Here is a 15,253-nt window from a genome sequence, read left to right on the forward strand (position 1 = left end):
ATGAAAATTCCTGAGATGGCAAGCTAACAGTGACACGGTGGTTGAGATTACTGACCCAAAGATGCTCCGTTGTCATGCAGTGCTGTGAAGTCCATTAACTCGGCTGTCCCCAAGGCTAATATGTTGGCCTAAGCCAAATTGGATGTTAAGGATAACCTGTCAATACACTGGATTGACAGTGAAAATGTTCGTAAGCGAAGATAGATGCCTTGAGACCCTTCTTTTCCCTCCTGAATTATTGCTGGTAAAAGTTGAAGTTGGTTCACGATAAAAAGTCTGCCACTTCTTTGCTTTTGCAGCGAAGGAACAAAAGGCTGCAAAGTGCAACATTTGTTGGTCCAGGTTTTGTCCATATCCCGTTAAAATAGTCTCAAGAAATGCATAAATCCTAGAGTAGGTTTGCCCCAATAGTAGATTTAGAATATTGAATAAAAACTTCTAACGCCTGTCCAGACCATTGATGTGCCTATAAAATTGATTTGGGATCCATGTAACCACCTCATTGATGATGATAGTGTCCCTTTTAAAATCCAACAAGCAATAGGTTCCATGAAAACTGTTAGGACATTTTGAGGTTTACTAGAAGAAGTGACACACTTTCTTTAACATACGGTACTTTAATTTTTAAAAGGGTTAATATTTTCAAGACTCTCATTGTCGGCTCATTTAGAAAACTTCCTTTGTGTGCCAGTTGTTGCCCAACCTCATGTTAATTCCTGATGCACCCCCAAGATTTTACGTACGGCGAATATAGACTATAATGTACTATACAGCATTTTGAAATGTTTTGCTGAAATAACTGTAGCTGTGGCAGCGCCTCGTATGATGTTCGCGGTTTGTCCAAGACTTTGAACACCCGATGATGATGATGTGTACTGCTTGCTGCTATTTAAAACCTTGTCTGTGTGACGTTCCCATTAGCAGGATTTGCCGACTTCAGAATTAAACCTCTCCAACCAGTGTGTGGCACCTTACCAGAGATGCAGAAAATTCATTAGTAATTATGCCATTTGATATTTTATTCTAAAATGTAACAAGTCGGAAGAAGCTCATGTGGATCAGGCTCAACAGCTAGAAAACATTCAATTAAGCTTTTTGTTTTCTAACTCGCATTTTACCATCTATTCTATAGTAGCATAGTGCTACAAGACCATATTCTGGAGTATCGTACAAGATGCCATTTGATGGACAAAAGCCAATATTGTAGCTTTTGAGGGTTTAGCTTTCAATTTACCCTTTTCCCATTCATAACCTTAATCACTGTATGGTGAACAAATTACCTGCACCTTTTTTTTTTTTTTTTTTTTTAAATAATCCAGAGAGTGCTTTCCTAATCACGGACTGCAAATCGCCTGACACCTATGTATCTAAAAATAGTTTTTGTCTGTGAATAAAAATGAGCCAGGCAAACGAAACAAAAATGTGATGCCTGGAGGCTGCGATTAAATTAGACTATTAGCATTCCCAAATTCCTAGCTTTTAGTATTAATTTTTTAAGCTCCTGTCACAAGTTTGAAGATGACCATTCGGAGTAGAAGATACATTGTATTTTGGACTCTTATTAGTGAGATAATCAGTGTTTTGGTCTCTTGGATTTTCAGGTTTGTGTGACTCGCCTGCAGTGCAATTAGCTCAGTACGACAAGGCAGACTTGCTGGGGCACAGCAATGTTTGCAGAATTACTTTCCTACAAAGCTCAGCCAGCCCAAAGACTGGGAAATATCTGGGTTGGGACGGTTATCTTTCACTTGCCTAGGTATTCGAGAATTCCGTTCTCTTGTTTGTTTTTTCACGCTGCTTTTGGGGTTTATTTTTTTTATTCCAAGTAAAATTTTAACACATATATATATTTTTTAGAACCTCACTTATTACTTTCTAATGATCCAAATCTCCCAGCATGGAGTCATTTTAAAATACTAAATAAACCATACTAATGGAATATTGTGTCTTTGAAAAACAGAATCTCATCATGTACGCGAATATGGTCATACAGCAAAACTTTGGTGTCCAATGATATGAAATGCACGTTTTCATTATTTTTAAATAAAGTACTGGCTTGACCTTTAATTTAGTGTTCCAGGGTATTTTGTGTCGTTGGAGTTCATTTTAGGTTTTTCATTTGTATTACCCAACAATCCTATGGGGAGGCTCTGGGCATGCTCAGAAGTAAGCATACAGGTGTACACCAATTACTGCCTCTCTGCTTGGAATATTATAACATTGTATGTACTGAATTGTTCGTAAAGATGGTTTGATGCTTCATTAAATGTGTCTTTAAAATATTTTTATTGACGTTGGGGAATGGCTAGCCCGTGGCTTATTTCTGTACATGCTGCATAGAGCAAGTAACGCAGAATTGGAGCGAGCCAGGTGTGACCTGTCTGTTTTTAATTGTGAGCTCAGCTGTACCCGCTGCTTATTAGAAGTGCTGTAATTTATCTAATTGTGTGTTTCTGTTCTCTGCTAGGTATGATTATCGGGAAATGCTGCACAATGCCACTTTCTGTCTAGTCCCCCGCGGCCGCAGGCTTGGATCCTTCAGGTTCCTGGAGGCTCTGCAGGTAAGACAGTGACACATACACAGTGTGATTTGGCTTAGACATTTAGACTTCTGTTTTTTCAAATGAGACTTTTGTGTTAGTCTTAGAACTACACATAGCATTAATACATGACAGTAAAGGAGTTTAAGCATGCGTGGGATAGGCATAAGGCTATCCTAGCTATAACCTAAGGCCAGGGACTAATGAAAGTATTTAGAAAATTGGGCAGACTAGATGGGCCGAATGGTTCTTATCTGCCGTCACATTCTATGTTTCTATGATGTTTGAGTGTGCAAATGAAGAGTAGGTTCTAGCACATTGATGTCGCCCATCTTGCTAGTATTCCTCTACCACTGCTGGGACATTTACGGCAGGGATAAACCAGGAATGCTGCCTCTTAGTAAATGTCTGCATTGGAAACATCTAGCCATGTTTCAGCACTTTTATTAATGATTACATATATGCCTTTGATGGCACCCTATAGGCACCCAGACAACTTTATCTTAAAATGAAGTGGTCTGGGTGCATGCTGCCTCAGTTTTAACCATGCAGCTGAAAACTTTGCCATATCTCTGGAATGTTTATGTTTAATTGCAGGGGTAACATCCCTCTAGTGGTTTTCATGCTCACAACCACTAGAGGCATTCTGCCAAAATTGAAGAGTAAAACTCCACTATTTTAATCAGATGACCTCATAGAAACCAACTAGTTTGCCCAGCGTGTGTTTTGCTGCGCATGCGCCTTGTTTTTCCATAGGAAAGCATTGGATTGGCTGAGATCATCAGTCTCGATGATCTCATCCAAAGAGGCGAAGTGCAGTGCTGGAGACCAGCGCTGCAGGTACACTCACCCTTTTTAACCCTTGCAGCAGGTGCCTAGTCACATAAACAGTGACTCTGGCATGATAGGGTTAGGAATACGCTTAATGCGACAGTGTTCCTATAAATCTAGTTCGCATCAGGCAGCATATAAATGTAAAAACTTAAACTTCTCTAGAACATATAACTTGGGTCTGGACAATTGCCAGATGTCAAGCAGCCATGGCTGGGAACATTGTATCGCAGGGTCGCTCTTCTTGGTTTTATAAAATTAATCTCCCATTTTATCATGCTCGGTGGGAAGCTTGTTCAGCCATTATCTATTGTAGAGGGGTGACCAAAATAATTTCTTACGTTATACTTGGTGTATAAAATAGCTTCTGCCTCGATACGGCTCCTTTGTGTGTCTGCTCGCAAGGTTCAACTTTCAATCATGCTTGTGTAGAACACTATCGCAATGTAACATCAGGCAGGATCGCAGGGAAGTGTCTGCTACCACTAACAACCAATTGGCCTCATTTGTGACCAATAAAGTAAAAAAAAAAAAAAATTGAGTTGTATTATACTGTGGAAGCATCATCCCGCTGTGGGTAATCATTGCCCAGATGATAGTGTAATTTGATGCATCGACCTTTTCATTTGATATTAAACAAGTGAACAGAAATGTGCTGCATCTTCTAATACTGTTTACAATTTAATCTACAGGCTGCATGTGTTCCAGTAATGCTAAGTAATGGATGGGAGTTGCCATTCTCTGAAGTGATTGATTGGAACCAAGCAGCAGTCATTGGGGATGAGAGATTATTATTACAGGTAAGCAAAAGGTTGCAGTCTACAGTTCCTACACATTCCTGCTTGATGCCCCCCTACCTTGGCTGCCATTTGATAGAAGTGCCTATCAGAGTGGTGTATTGTTCATGAAGTATCCAACGATAACCAGGGGTATGGAAATCTTTTTAAAAATCTACTTGTTCAAGGGACTAAAGTGTGCGCTACTTGTCCGTCATGACAATCTGCTTGTCCCGACACAAAATGTAAAATTTTAAAGTTTAAAGATGCTGCTTAGAGCTGGAATTTTACTAGATTAAATCTTAAAGAAAAAACAAAGGCCAAAATAGCTTATCTGGAAAAATAGGGTGTGTGCGCTGACTAGGGGGGGCGGGGGTGGTGTGCGCTGACTAGGGGTTGGGGGGGGTGCGCTGACTAGGGGTTGGGGGGGGTGTGCTGACTAGGGGTTGGGAGGGGTGTGCTGACTAGGGGTTGGGGGGGGGTGTGCTGACTAGGGGTTGGGAGGGTGCGCTGACTAGGGGTTGGGGGGGGTGTGCTGACTAGGGGTTGGGGGGGGTGTGCTGACTAGGGGTTGGGGGGGGGGGGTGCTGACTAGGGGTTGGGGGGGGGTGCTGACTAGGGGTGGGGGGGGGGGTGCTGACTAGGGGTTGGGGGGGTGCTGACTAGGGGTTGGGGGGGTCTTGACTAGGGGTTGGGGGGGTGTTGGGTTGGGGGGGGGTGCTGACTAGGGGTTGGGGAGGGGGGTGCGCTGACTAGGGGTTGGGGGGGGGGTGCGCTGACTAGGGGTTGGGGGGGGGGGGTGCGCTGACTAGGGGTTGGGGGGGGGTGCGCTGACTAGGGCTTGGGGGGGTGTGCTGACTAGGGGTTGGGGGGTGTGCTGACTAGGGGTTGGGGGGGGTGCTGACTAGGGGTTGGGGGGGTGCTGACTAGGGGTTGGGGGGGTGCTGACTAGGGGTTGGGGGGGGTGCTGACTAGGGGTTGGGGGGTTGGGGGGGTGTGTGCTGACTAGGGGTTGGGGGGGGGTGTGTGCTGACTAGGGGTTGGGGGGGTGCTGACTAGGGGTTGGGGGGGTGCTGACTAGGGGTTGGGGGGGGTGCTGACTAGGGGTTGGGGGGTTGGGGGGGTGTGTGCTGACTAGGGGTTGGGGGGGTGTGTGCTGACTAGGGGTTGGGGGGGTGTGTGCTGACTAGGGGTTGGGGGGGGTGCTGACTAGGGGTTGGGGGGGTGCTGACTAGGGGTTGGGGGGGTGCTGACTAGGGGCTGGGGGGGTGCTGACTAGGGGTTGGGGGGGGTGCTGACTAGGGGTTGGGGGGGTGCTGACTAGGGGTTGGGAGGTGCGTGCGGACTAGGGGTTGGGGGGGTGCTGACTAGGGGTTGGGGGGTGTGCTGACTAGGGGTTGGGGGGTGTGCTGACTAGTGGTTGGGGGGGTGTGCTGTCTAGGGGTTGGGGGGGTGTGCTGTCTAGGGGTTGGGGGGGTGTGCTGACTAGGGGGGGCGGGGGTGGTGTGCGCTGACTAGGGGTTGGGGGGGGTGCGCTGACTAGGGGTTGGGGGGGGTGTGCTGACTAGGGGTTGGGAGGGGTGTGCTGACTAGGGGTTGGGGGGGGTGTGCTGACTAGGGGTTGGGAGGGTGCGCTGACTAGGGGTTGGGGGGGTGTGCTGACTAGGGGTTGGGGGGGGTGTGCTGACTAGGGGTTGGGGGGGGGGGGGTGCTGACTAGGGGTTGGGGGGGGGTGCTGACTAGGGGTGGGGGGGGGGGTGCTGACTAGGGGTTGGGGGGGTGCTGACTAGGGGTTGGGGGGGTCTTGACTAGGGGTTGGGGGGGTGTTGGGTTGGGGGGGGTGCTGACTAGGGGTTGGGGAGGGGGGTGCGCTGACTAGGGGTTGGGGGGGGGGTGCGCTGACTAGGGGTTGGGGGGGGGGGGTGCGCTGACTAGGGGTTGGGGGGGGGTGCGCTGACTAGGGCTTGGGGGGGTGTGCTGACTAGGGGTTGGGGGGGGTGCTGACTAGGGGTTGGGGGGGTGCTGACTAGGGGTTGGGGGGGTGCTGACTAGGGGTTGGGGGGGGTGCTGACTAGGGGTTGGGGGGTTGGGGGGGGTGTGTGCTGACTAGGGGTTGGGGGGGGGTGTGTGCTGACTAGGGGTTGGGGGGGTGCTGACTAGGGGTTGGGGGGGTGCTGACTAGGGGTTGGGGGGGGTGCTGACTAGGGGTTGGGGGGTTGGGGGGGTGTGTGCTGACTAGGGGTTGGGGGGGTGTGTGCTGACTAGGGGTTGGGGGGGTGTGTGCTGACTAGGGGTTGGGGGGGTGCTGACTAGGGGTTGGGGGGGTGCTGACTAGGGGTTGGGGGGGTGCTGACTAGGGGCTGGGGGGGTGCTGACTAGGGGTTGGGGGGGGTGCTGACTAGGGGTTGGGGGGGTGCTGACTAGGGGTTGGGAGGTGCGTGCGGACTAGGGGTTGGGGGGGTGCTGACTAGGGGTTGGGGGGTGTGCTGACTAGGGGTTGGGGGGTGTGCTGACTAGTGGTTGGGGGGGTGTGCTGTCTAGGGGTTGGGGGGGTGTGCTGACTAGGGGTGGGGGGGGTGTGCTGACTAGGGGTTGGGGGGGTGCTGTTTAGGGGTTGGGGGGGGGGGTGCTGACTAGGGGTTGGGGGGGGTGCTGACTAGGGGTTGGGGGGGGTGCTGACTAGGGGTTGGGGGGGGGGGTGCTGACTAGGGGTTGGGGGGGTGCTGACTAGGGGTTGGGGGGGTGCTGACTAGGGGTTGGGGGGGTGCTGACTAGGGGCTGGGGGGGTGCTGACTAGGGGTTGGGGGGGGTGCTGACTAGGGGTTGGGGGGGTGCTGACTAGGGGTTGGGAGGTGCGTGCGGACTAGGGGTTGGGGGGGTGCTGACTAGGGGTTGGGGGGTGTGCTGACTAGGGGTTGGGGGGTGTGCTGACTAGTGGTTGGGGGGGTGTGCTGTCTAGGGGTTGGGGGGGTGTGCTGACTAGGGGTGGGGGGGGTGTGCTGACTAGGGGTTGGGGGGGTGCTGTTTAGGGGTTGGGGGGGGGGTGCTGACTAGGGGTTGGGGGGGGTGCTGACTAGGGGTTGGGGGGGGGGGTGCTGACTAGGGGTTGGGGGGGGGGGTGCTGACTAGGGGTTGGGGGGGTGCTGACTAGGGGTTGGGGGGGGTGCTGACTAGGGGTTGGGGGGTGTGCTGACTAGGGGTTGGGAGGGTGCGCTGACTAGGGGTTGGGGGGGTGCGCTGACTAGGGGTTGGGGGGGTGCGCTGACTAGGGGTTGGGGGTGTGCGCTGACTAGGGGTTGGGGGGGTGTGCGTGTGCGCTTACTAGGGGTTGGGGGGTGTGCGTGTGCGCTTACTAGGGAGTATGTACGTACTGTGGGGTCTGTGCTGGCTGTCTGGTGTGTGCAGACTGTAAGATTGTTTAGGTGACTGGGCCAGAGCTGGTAGTTTACTATCTCCCTCGTAGCTCCATTCACTTGACTGAGATCATCGAGATCGATGATCTCAGCCAATACAGTGCTTAAACCATAGGAAAGAATCGGGATGCAAGTGCGCATGAGCGGCAAAAACGCTGTACTCAGCAGAATTTTACCCTGCTATTTTACGAAATTGCCTCTGTTTGCTGTCATTGTCGTTCCTGCAAAACGGCAGTGTTTTCACTTGCAGGGTAAAACAAGGGGCCACAGATATCGGCTCTGTGGAAACTGGTATAGTAAGCTGCTGCTTTCAAACCGAACTGGCAAACCCTACAGGGCATGGGGACTGCATGGCACAATCTCCATAGTTGAAATTCCGCAAGCCAGTGGCAAAAGTGTTTTGTTTTTTTGTTTTGTTTGTTTTTCCTGAAATGAGCCTGTGTGTTTAATACTCAACAGAGCTTTATTCACACTACTTGAAAGTTCATGCAGAACAGTGGCAAGGAAATTAATAAAATGTAACTTTATTTGCATACGTCATTCTTTGAAATCTGGTCCGAGTTCCTAACATATTCCTCCTCCTGCAAGCATTAAGTCTGGATGATGATGATTTATTTTGGCAAAAATCTTCTGATGTTTTATCTGTGTATTTAGATTTTGTCCCTCGTGGGTACAACATATCTCCTGTATTATGGTGACATGGCAGTTTATTAATAAAAGTGAATTTTTAAAAAGTTTTCTAAAATGCAAAAAATCACCCTATCGCCCTTTTTATACGGTTAGGAAAGTGATGCATGTGGATCATTTCAGATTGATAGAGCCCCAATTGTGACCAGGTTCTTGTCTCTAAGTGCCAGTAAGTCCATCCTTTATCATACATTGTAAGTTTGAAAGATGAACCGCACATATTGTTGGATTTAATATGTGTAGACTCTGTTTTGTCAAACTAATGTAAAGAACCACCGGTGTTCCATGAACAGTCCTTGGGATCAGTAGTCTAGATGTGTTGTGTCCACTGGAAGTTTCCCGGAGTTGAAAATGTTCATTAAGATACACTTTTTGACAATATATAAATTAATTGCTGGCTAACGAACACACATTTTCCCATAGATGTCAATGACTAGTATTCATTTATCCCATTTAGACTTTAATTCTTGTCATAGAGTCCATCTGTACATGTGTAAATTATTTTATTTCAAAATTCCAGTTTCTATTTCACCAGATTCCACTAATTAGTTACATGATCTGTATTTTATGTCGTTGATAGGTTAATTTAGACTTATTATTTTGATTTTTTTTAAATTAAAAAAATATTAAGTATACATAATTGTATTTATATAGTCTTATCTTAAAACTGAATTTTTTTTTTTAAGAATTAATATTCTAAAATAAGTGTCACCCAACCAAATTACTTAAATTACAATGCCATCTTGAGCATGAACTCAATTAATAATTATTACTTTATCAGACTTTAAATTAAGTGTTTTTTGTTTTGTTTTGTTTTTTTCTGTGAAATATCCTTGATTTCTCCTCTAGAGAAAGCCAGGCATCGGTCTTTTAATTTGTGATGTTGAATTTTGCTGTTTAAGTTACCTGAAGGCTGAAGAACATTGACCTTTGATGATAATCACATTGGCTTTGGTCTCTTCTGGAACATCACAAGCTGGGAGATTTTAAGCCTAGTGCAGTATGTGCCTACTTGAGACAAAATGATAAAAGCTGTATTTTATCTGATTTTGACGTGCCTGTTAATATCCGTCGATATCTATTACCTGTCCTGCAGTCCTGGTATTTTTGTGATCTATAATAATATTACACCTATGTCATATAGTTCTGCATTAATCAAGGTCATTTAAAGTGGATAGTTATAGCTCATTCCCATAAAATGATTTAATGATAAAGTAGGCAGACATATATTTAATTTAAGATGTGAGGTCAAGTACTTATCTAGCTTTTGGCTTCTAATTAGACGCCTTGGTTGAGGAGAATACTGCCTGAAGTAGTACTTAGAGTTACTGTCTACTATATTGTAAATGATTACTCCAAGTGATTTGAGGTGGTCATGGTCCCTGGAGTCTATATTGAGCGTTTCACTAGAGACACTGCACTCCAAAGTTTTAAGGACACATTTTAAATGTTTAAAATATAAGTCCTTTCATCAATTATCGATAAAATGTTTTGTTTTGTTTTTTAAATAAAGTATATGTAAAAGAAATAATTCGAAACTCATCCCTACCTTTAGTATATGACAGGATCATACACCCATATATACATATACCTTGGGTCAGACAGTGCTTGAATACTGACATTTTGTGTCTATGGTCTTTTTCTGCTTCTGTGCAGGGAGTGAAGCTGGGTAGACCATAGAGACTAACTGTTGGTTTTCACATTGTCCTACAAAAGGGGCATGCATTTTACTGAAGGATTCTGTCCAGGTCAGGATGAGATCCTAATGTTTATTAAATTATTTTTTATACATATACTTTGAAAGAAAGGGAAGAGCTTTTCTCATTCATTCGGCCTCCGTATATTTTATTTCCTTGGATCAAAATAGATGGATCCAAAATTGATCCTCAAAGTTCAGTGGTATCAGACTGTAGAAGAAGCCAATTGGAATGCGGTGGTAACTCTGTGTTGTCTATTCTCTTAATATAATGAGGAAAAAAAATAATAGTTAGAAAATTGCCTAATTTATTTCAGGATCTTGTCCATCTGCCATTTCTCCTACCTATATTATAAATTACAACATACGTAGATAAAATATCACATAAAAGAGAGATTTTAGGTCGGATTCACGGTTCACCTTGTGAATAGTTTGGTTTGATGCCGTTAATGCAGGGCATCCTAATAAAATTCAATCTGTTACTAATGAATGACTACTGCATTTTTATTTTCCACGGGCTACTGAGAATAAGATAAAATGAGCAAGTGTTAGAAGGGTGCCTGAGAGAAGAGGGGAAAAAAAAACCTTTTACAGTTCATTTACCATCTGTATGCAGGGCATCTGTCTCTCGGCTGGTGTAATGGCCCATTGAGTTTTATGAAGTATTTTAGGCTTTCAGTGACGTGTATGTGTTTCTGTCATTCTATATTCACAATTTGTTCTCTATCTCTATACAGAACCATACTGTATCTCTCTCGCCTTCCCCACTGCCTTTCAACTTTCTGCATTCTGCTTCTCAGCTGAACCACAACTCCCATAAGCAGTATGCAGCTATTCTGGAAAATTCTCGTTTGATAGCTTTATACAAATCTATTCGGGCCAATACATTGCCTGGAAATCTATAGATGAATAGGTTTATACATGGGATGCAAGGTCACCAATTTAGTATAGTCTCAGGCAAATGGAAAAAGTAATTTCATGGATCCAAGGTCTGACGGCCACTCTGAGGGCCAAAAGGCATTTTTTCCTAGTTTGTTTGCTAAATTGGAAAGAGTTTCATACTATCTCCGTTAAATATGTCATTTTCAGTTAACTATGTATTCAGGAAAGACTGAGTAAGAGGACAATAGTATATAGCTACTGATAAGCTTTGGGAAGTAATGTTTTCCACTGGCTGTCCGCATGGGAAACTGATTTACCTGATCTTCAATAATATAAACACTATCCAAACCCAAGAATAATATTTACTGGCCTACCCTTCCAATCTCCTCGTTTCCATATCCTCCCAACCTGTATTTAGATCACACCCATAGTCCCCATTCCCCACCCCCTTCCACATTTAATAGGGATACATATTGACAATCTGGCCTCTGAAGAGCTCGTACCCTTCTGTTAATTGAACGAAAATAAAAGGTCTTTGAGGCTTCACTGCAATCAATACTAACCTTTGGCACTCTGGCTCTTTATGCTGAATAACATTTTTCTTTTGGCTGGCTTAGCATCATAAAAAAAACTCCACAACAGCTGGAATGCCAGAGGTTAGCCATTGCTGCCCTTCGAGTATGGCATTTCTTAGCTGTTGCTTCTTGGGATATGACCCCTCTGCATTTTAACTGTGCCATATTGTTTCCCTACAGCTGCTTCCACAGTGAACGACTACTGTTCCATAATTAACAATGTTTTTAAGAATCTGGCAGCCAGCCCGAATAACTGCCCTGGGAGATGATTATTATTTTTTTTTTTTTGTTTAGTTACAGATTTGCATTTCCCATTCCAATGGAGACGGGGATGCTTTCGCATTTACCACGCAGCATATTACCAGGCTGACTTTCGAAATGCGCCTAATCCCTCCTCGCTCTTTCAGTTTATATGTTTAATGCATAGTGTTTTTTTTATTTTTATGATTATGCTTTCCCTAATGACTTTCCAAAGCAATTACCAATTTCTAATTATTTCCTTAATTTTTACGTGAGAACTAAAATCTGTTTAACAAATTTAGAGATTAGATTTTGAGTTTATGTGAAATATAACTTTAAGAATTTTGTTTATTTTTTTTAAAACTAATTTTAAAAGAAAACACTTTTTTTTTCCTTTTTTATAAAATGTAATGTCTATTACACAATAAAAAAAAATAAAAAAGGTTCTTGTGAAACCACATTATTTATTATTGGTAATTAAAAAAAAAATAAGCTTATGTATAAAAAAAAAATACGCAAACCCTAAATAAGAAATACAAACTTACAATAACGTGTAGGATGAGACCCGTATAAAAGTTAGTCCATATAAGATGTACATTTACATTTTCTTTCGATTTCCACCAATAATAAAACGGTCATAAAATACAAAGTTGCCTCTGTGCTGCTTTAAGGGAATGCTAGTCTGCTCACAGTCCATGTCATTTTATCTGTAACATTTGTCAGCACGTTGTGTGTATTGGCATATATTTAATTAAGAGCTGTTCCAGGGCAAAGTACTAAAAGTTGTGTAATCGCCATGGAAACAAATGGAATGTTTTGCAAGTATTTCCACTTTTTAGAACTTTACCCCAGCTTTGTTTCTATACATTACCCTCTGTGTGGATGTGTCTTATGTAGAAGTCCCAAAAGCTAAATAGAAATAAAATAGAGGGTAAAGTTAATTAAGCAGCAACATTTTTTTTTTTTATATATTCCTATAAACAACCTAGTTACAAAAACATCAATTTAATGCACTAGACTACAGACAGTCTTTGCACCGCAATGTAAACATTTTAGCTTCTGTAAAACTGCAATGCTTTACATTGTATGGCTAAGAGGGGACATGGACAGTGCATCAAGAGCACTTTAATGAGATGAATTGTTCTGGGTGCCTATAGTGTCCAGTTAGGTGTTTCGCCATTACAGGCGTGATGGGGCAATAGCACACCCACGTCCGTTACCGGACAGCCAGTGGAGGCAGACTTAGTGCTGCAATATGGACACTGCACCCAGACCACTTCAATAAGCTGAAGTGGTCTGGGTGCCCTTTAAGATAGTCCACACTCGTGTCCGTGCAATAGACAGCTTATGGACTATTACTGTAATGGGAAAGAACCAAATTACTGCGTTTTTAAAATTGGATTATGGTAAGGCAAAGTGGTCCAGTTAGCTTTAATTTGCCATTAAAATCTGTTTATAGAGTTTAGAAGACCCTGTATGTGATAGCGTGTAATATCATTGGTCCGTAAGCGGTTAAACTTAAACCTTTGTCCAATAATTTCTCGCATTTGAATTGGAGTTGTCAAATTGAAGGACTACATCAGACAGCTTGGAATGCTCCATTTGTGCTATAAAGAATGATTAAACAATAATTTAAGCCATTTATTTTTACAGTATTTTTGGCATTCTGTTTTGCACAGATTATGCCTGGGGTGGGTTTAGGTTGCTAAGCACTAAATTGTGTTTAAGTAGCCTTTCAATTTCTGCTACATTAGGAAAGCTGCCTAGTATTTAGTTAATTAACAGCTGTTTCACGGTATCCGTTTAATACTTGTAATGCACGCTGTATTTATTCTTCTTGTATTACTGATTGCCTGCTTATTTACGTATTTTACTTTGTGCAGATGTTTTGTAGCATGTTTTGTGTTGTAATGTGCATTAAATGAGCGCGTGTATCATTTTTATGTTCTTGAGAATTGTCTAACAAAATCCCTAAAAAAGAAACCACGCCATAAATTCGCAAATTTAGGAAATTAACATTGTTTACTTGCAATGATGCGGATATGCTGTTAATTGTCAGATATTAGGAAATATCACCACAGAAAAGTCTACACATCTTTTAAAGATCCAGCTAAGTGGCGTTTCCTTGTTAGAGAATGCGTCTTGCGTTATTGCAGAGACACGTATGCTATTGTCGCAAACACATCTCAATAAGTCTTCAGTGATAACCTGAGCTGTGCACATTTGTCCAGCACAGCCGACATTGTAAAATACCTTCCAACAGTCCAAGATTAGCCTGGACATTCCCAATTTGGGTCTCCTTCTCTGCTGTCCTGAGTTTTTATTTAAGCGATTTATTTTTTAATCTGGACTATCTGTAGCAACCTTGGCACTGCAGATGTTGTGGGCAACCTCTTCCATAATGATATTAAATCAATAATGCTGGCAGAGCATTGCAGGAGATTTAGTCCACACAATCTAGAGTGCGAGGATTGCCTTCTCAAACCCAAGACTCTATAGCCAGGGGTATTCAACCTTCATCACTCAAGATGCTGACAAAATGTATATTGCTTAAGCAGAACGTAAATTTATACCGTAACAATATCCAGCTTCAAGAGACCCAGGTAAGTGTCAAACCATTCAAAGCCAGTTTGAATACTCGAGACAGAGCCAGTGGGACTCCTTGCACCTTAACCATTACAGTAGTATGGAGTGGGTATGGTGATTACTCTGCCCCTCTAAGAGAGAGATCAAGATATATTAACAATTTTAAATGATGTGTGTGTGTATATATATATATATACCGTATTTATTCGAGTATAACGCGCACACGTGTATAACGCGCACCCCTAATTTTCGATTAAAAATCGGTATAAAATTTTATACCGATTTTTAATCTAAAATTAGGGTGCTTGTTATACTCGAATAAATATTCGAGTGGGTGCTCGATAATACCGACCGCCGGGCTCATTACAAGCCCGGCGGTCCTGGGGGGGCGGGCAGCAAGCGTTTACTCACCTCCGTGCAGCTCCTCCAGCTTCCCATGTCAGAGCGTCAGAGCTGGCCGCGGGTCTCGCGAGATTTACACTGGGAAGCTGGAGGAGCTGCACGGAGGTGAGTAAACGCTTGCTGCCCGCCCCCCCAGGACCGCCGGGCTTGTAATGAGCCCGGCGGTCCTGGGAGGTATATTTATTCGAGTATAACGCGCACCCCTAATTTTAAATTAAAAATCGGTAAAAAAATTGCGCGTTATACTCGAATAAATACAGTATATATGTATGTGTGTATATATATACATGTGTATATATATATATGTGTATATATATACACACACACACGAAAATCAGCACTCCCAGGATTTTTTTAAATGAAAAGCTATTTCTTTATTCCAACAGTCAACGTTTCAGTTCCACTAGGGAACTTTCATCAGGACAGAATACCTGGTATTCTGTCCTGATGAAAGTTCCCTAGTGGAACTGAAACGTTGACTGTTGGAATAAAGAAATAGCTTTTCATTTTGAAAAATCCTGGGAGTGCTGATTTTCTTCTGTGTATATCCATTCAGTGCAATCAAGCGCCGGGTCCATATTCATGTAAGTTGTAGTGCAAGGCTTTTTCTTATATATATATATAT

General features: G+C 44.0%; 1 protein-coding gene across 1 annotated transcript in view; it reads left to right on the forward strand.

The window, feature by feature from the left end:
• The window catches only part of EXT1 (exostosin glycosyltransferase 1), a 206,077-nt gene that overhangs the window by 167,747 nt on the left and 23,077 nt on the right, over positions 1 to 15,253 (forward strand). The window contains exons 2-3 of the mRNA XM_063451122.1: positions 2,468 to 2,561; positions 4,064 to 4,171. Of these exons, the coding sequence (XP_063307192.1) occupies positions 2,468 to 2,561; positions 4,064 to 4,171 (202 nt within the window). The remainder of the gene's footprint in view (positions 1 to 2,467; positions 2,562 to 4,063; positions 4,172 to 15,253) is intronic.

The sequence above is a fragment of the Pelobates fuscus genome, chromosome 4 (assembly GCF_036172605.1).
Source record: "Pelobates fuscus isolate aPelFus1 chromosome 4, aPelFus1.pri, whole genome shotgun sequence".
NCBI classification, from domain to species: domain Eukaryota; kingdom Metazoa; phylum Chordata; class Amphibia; order Anura; family Pelobatidae; genus Pelobates; species Pelobates fuscus.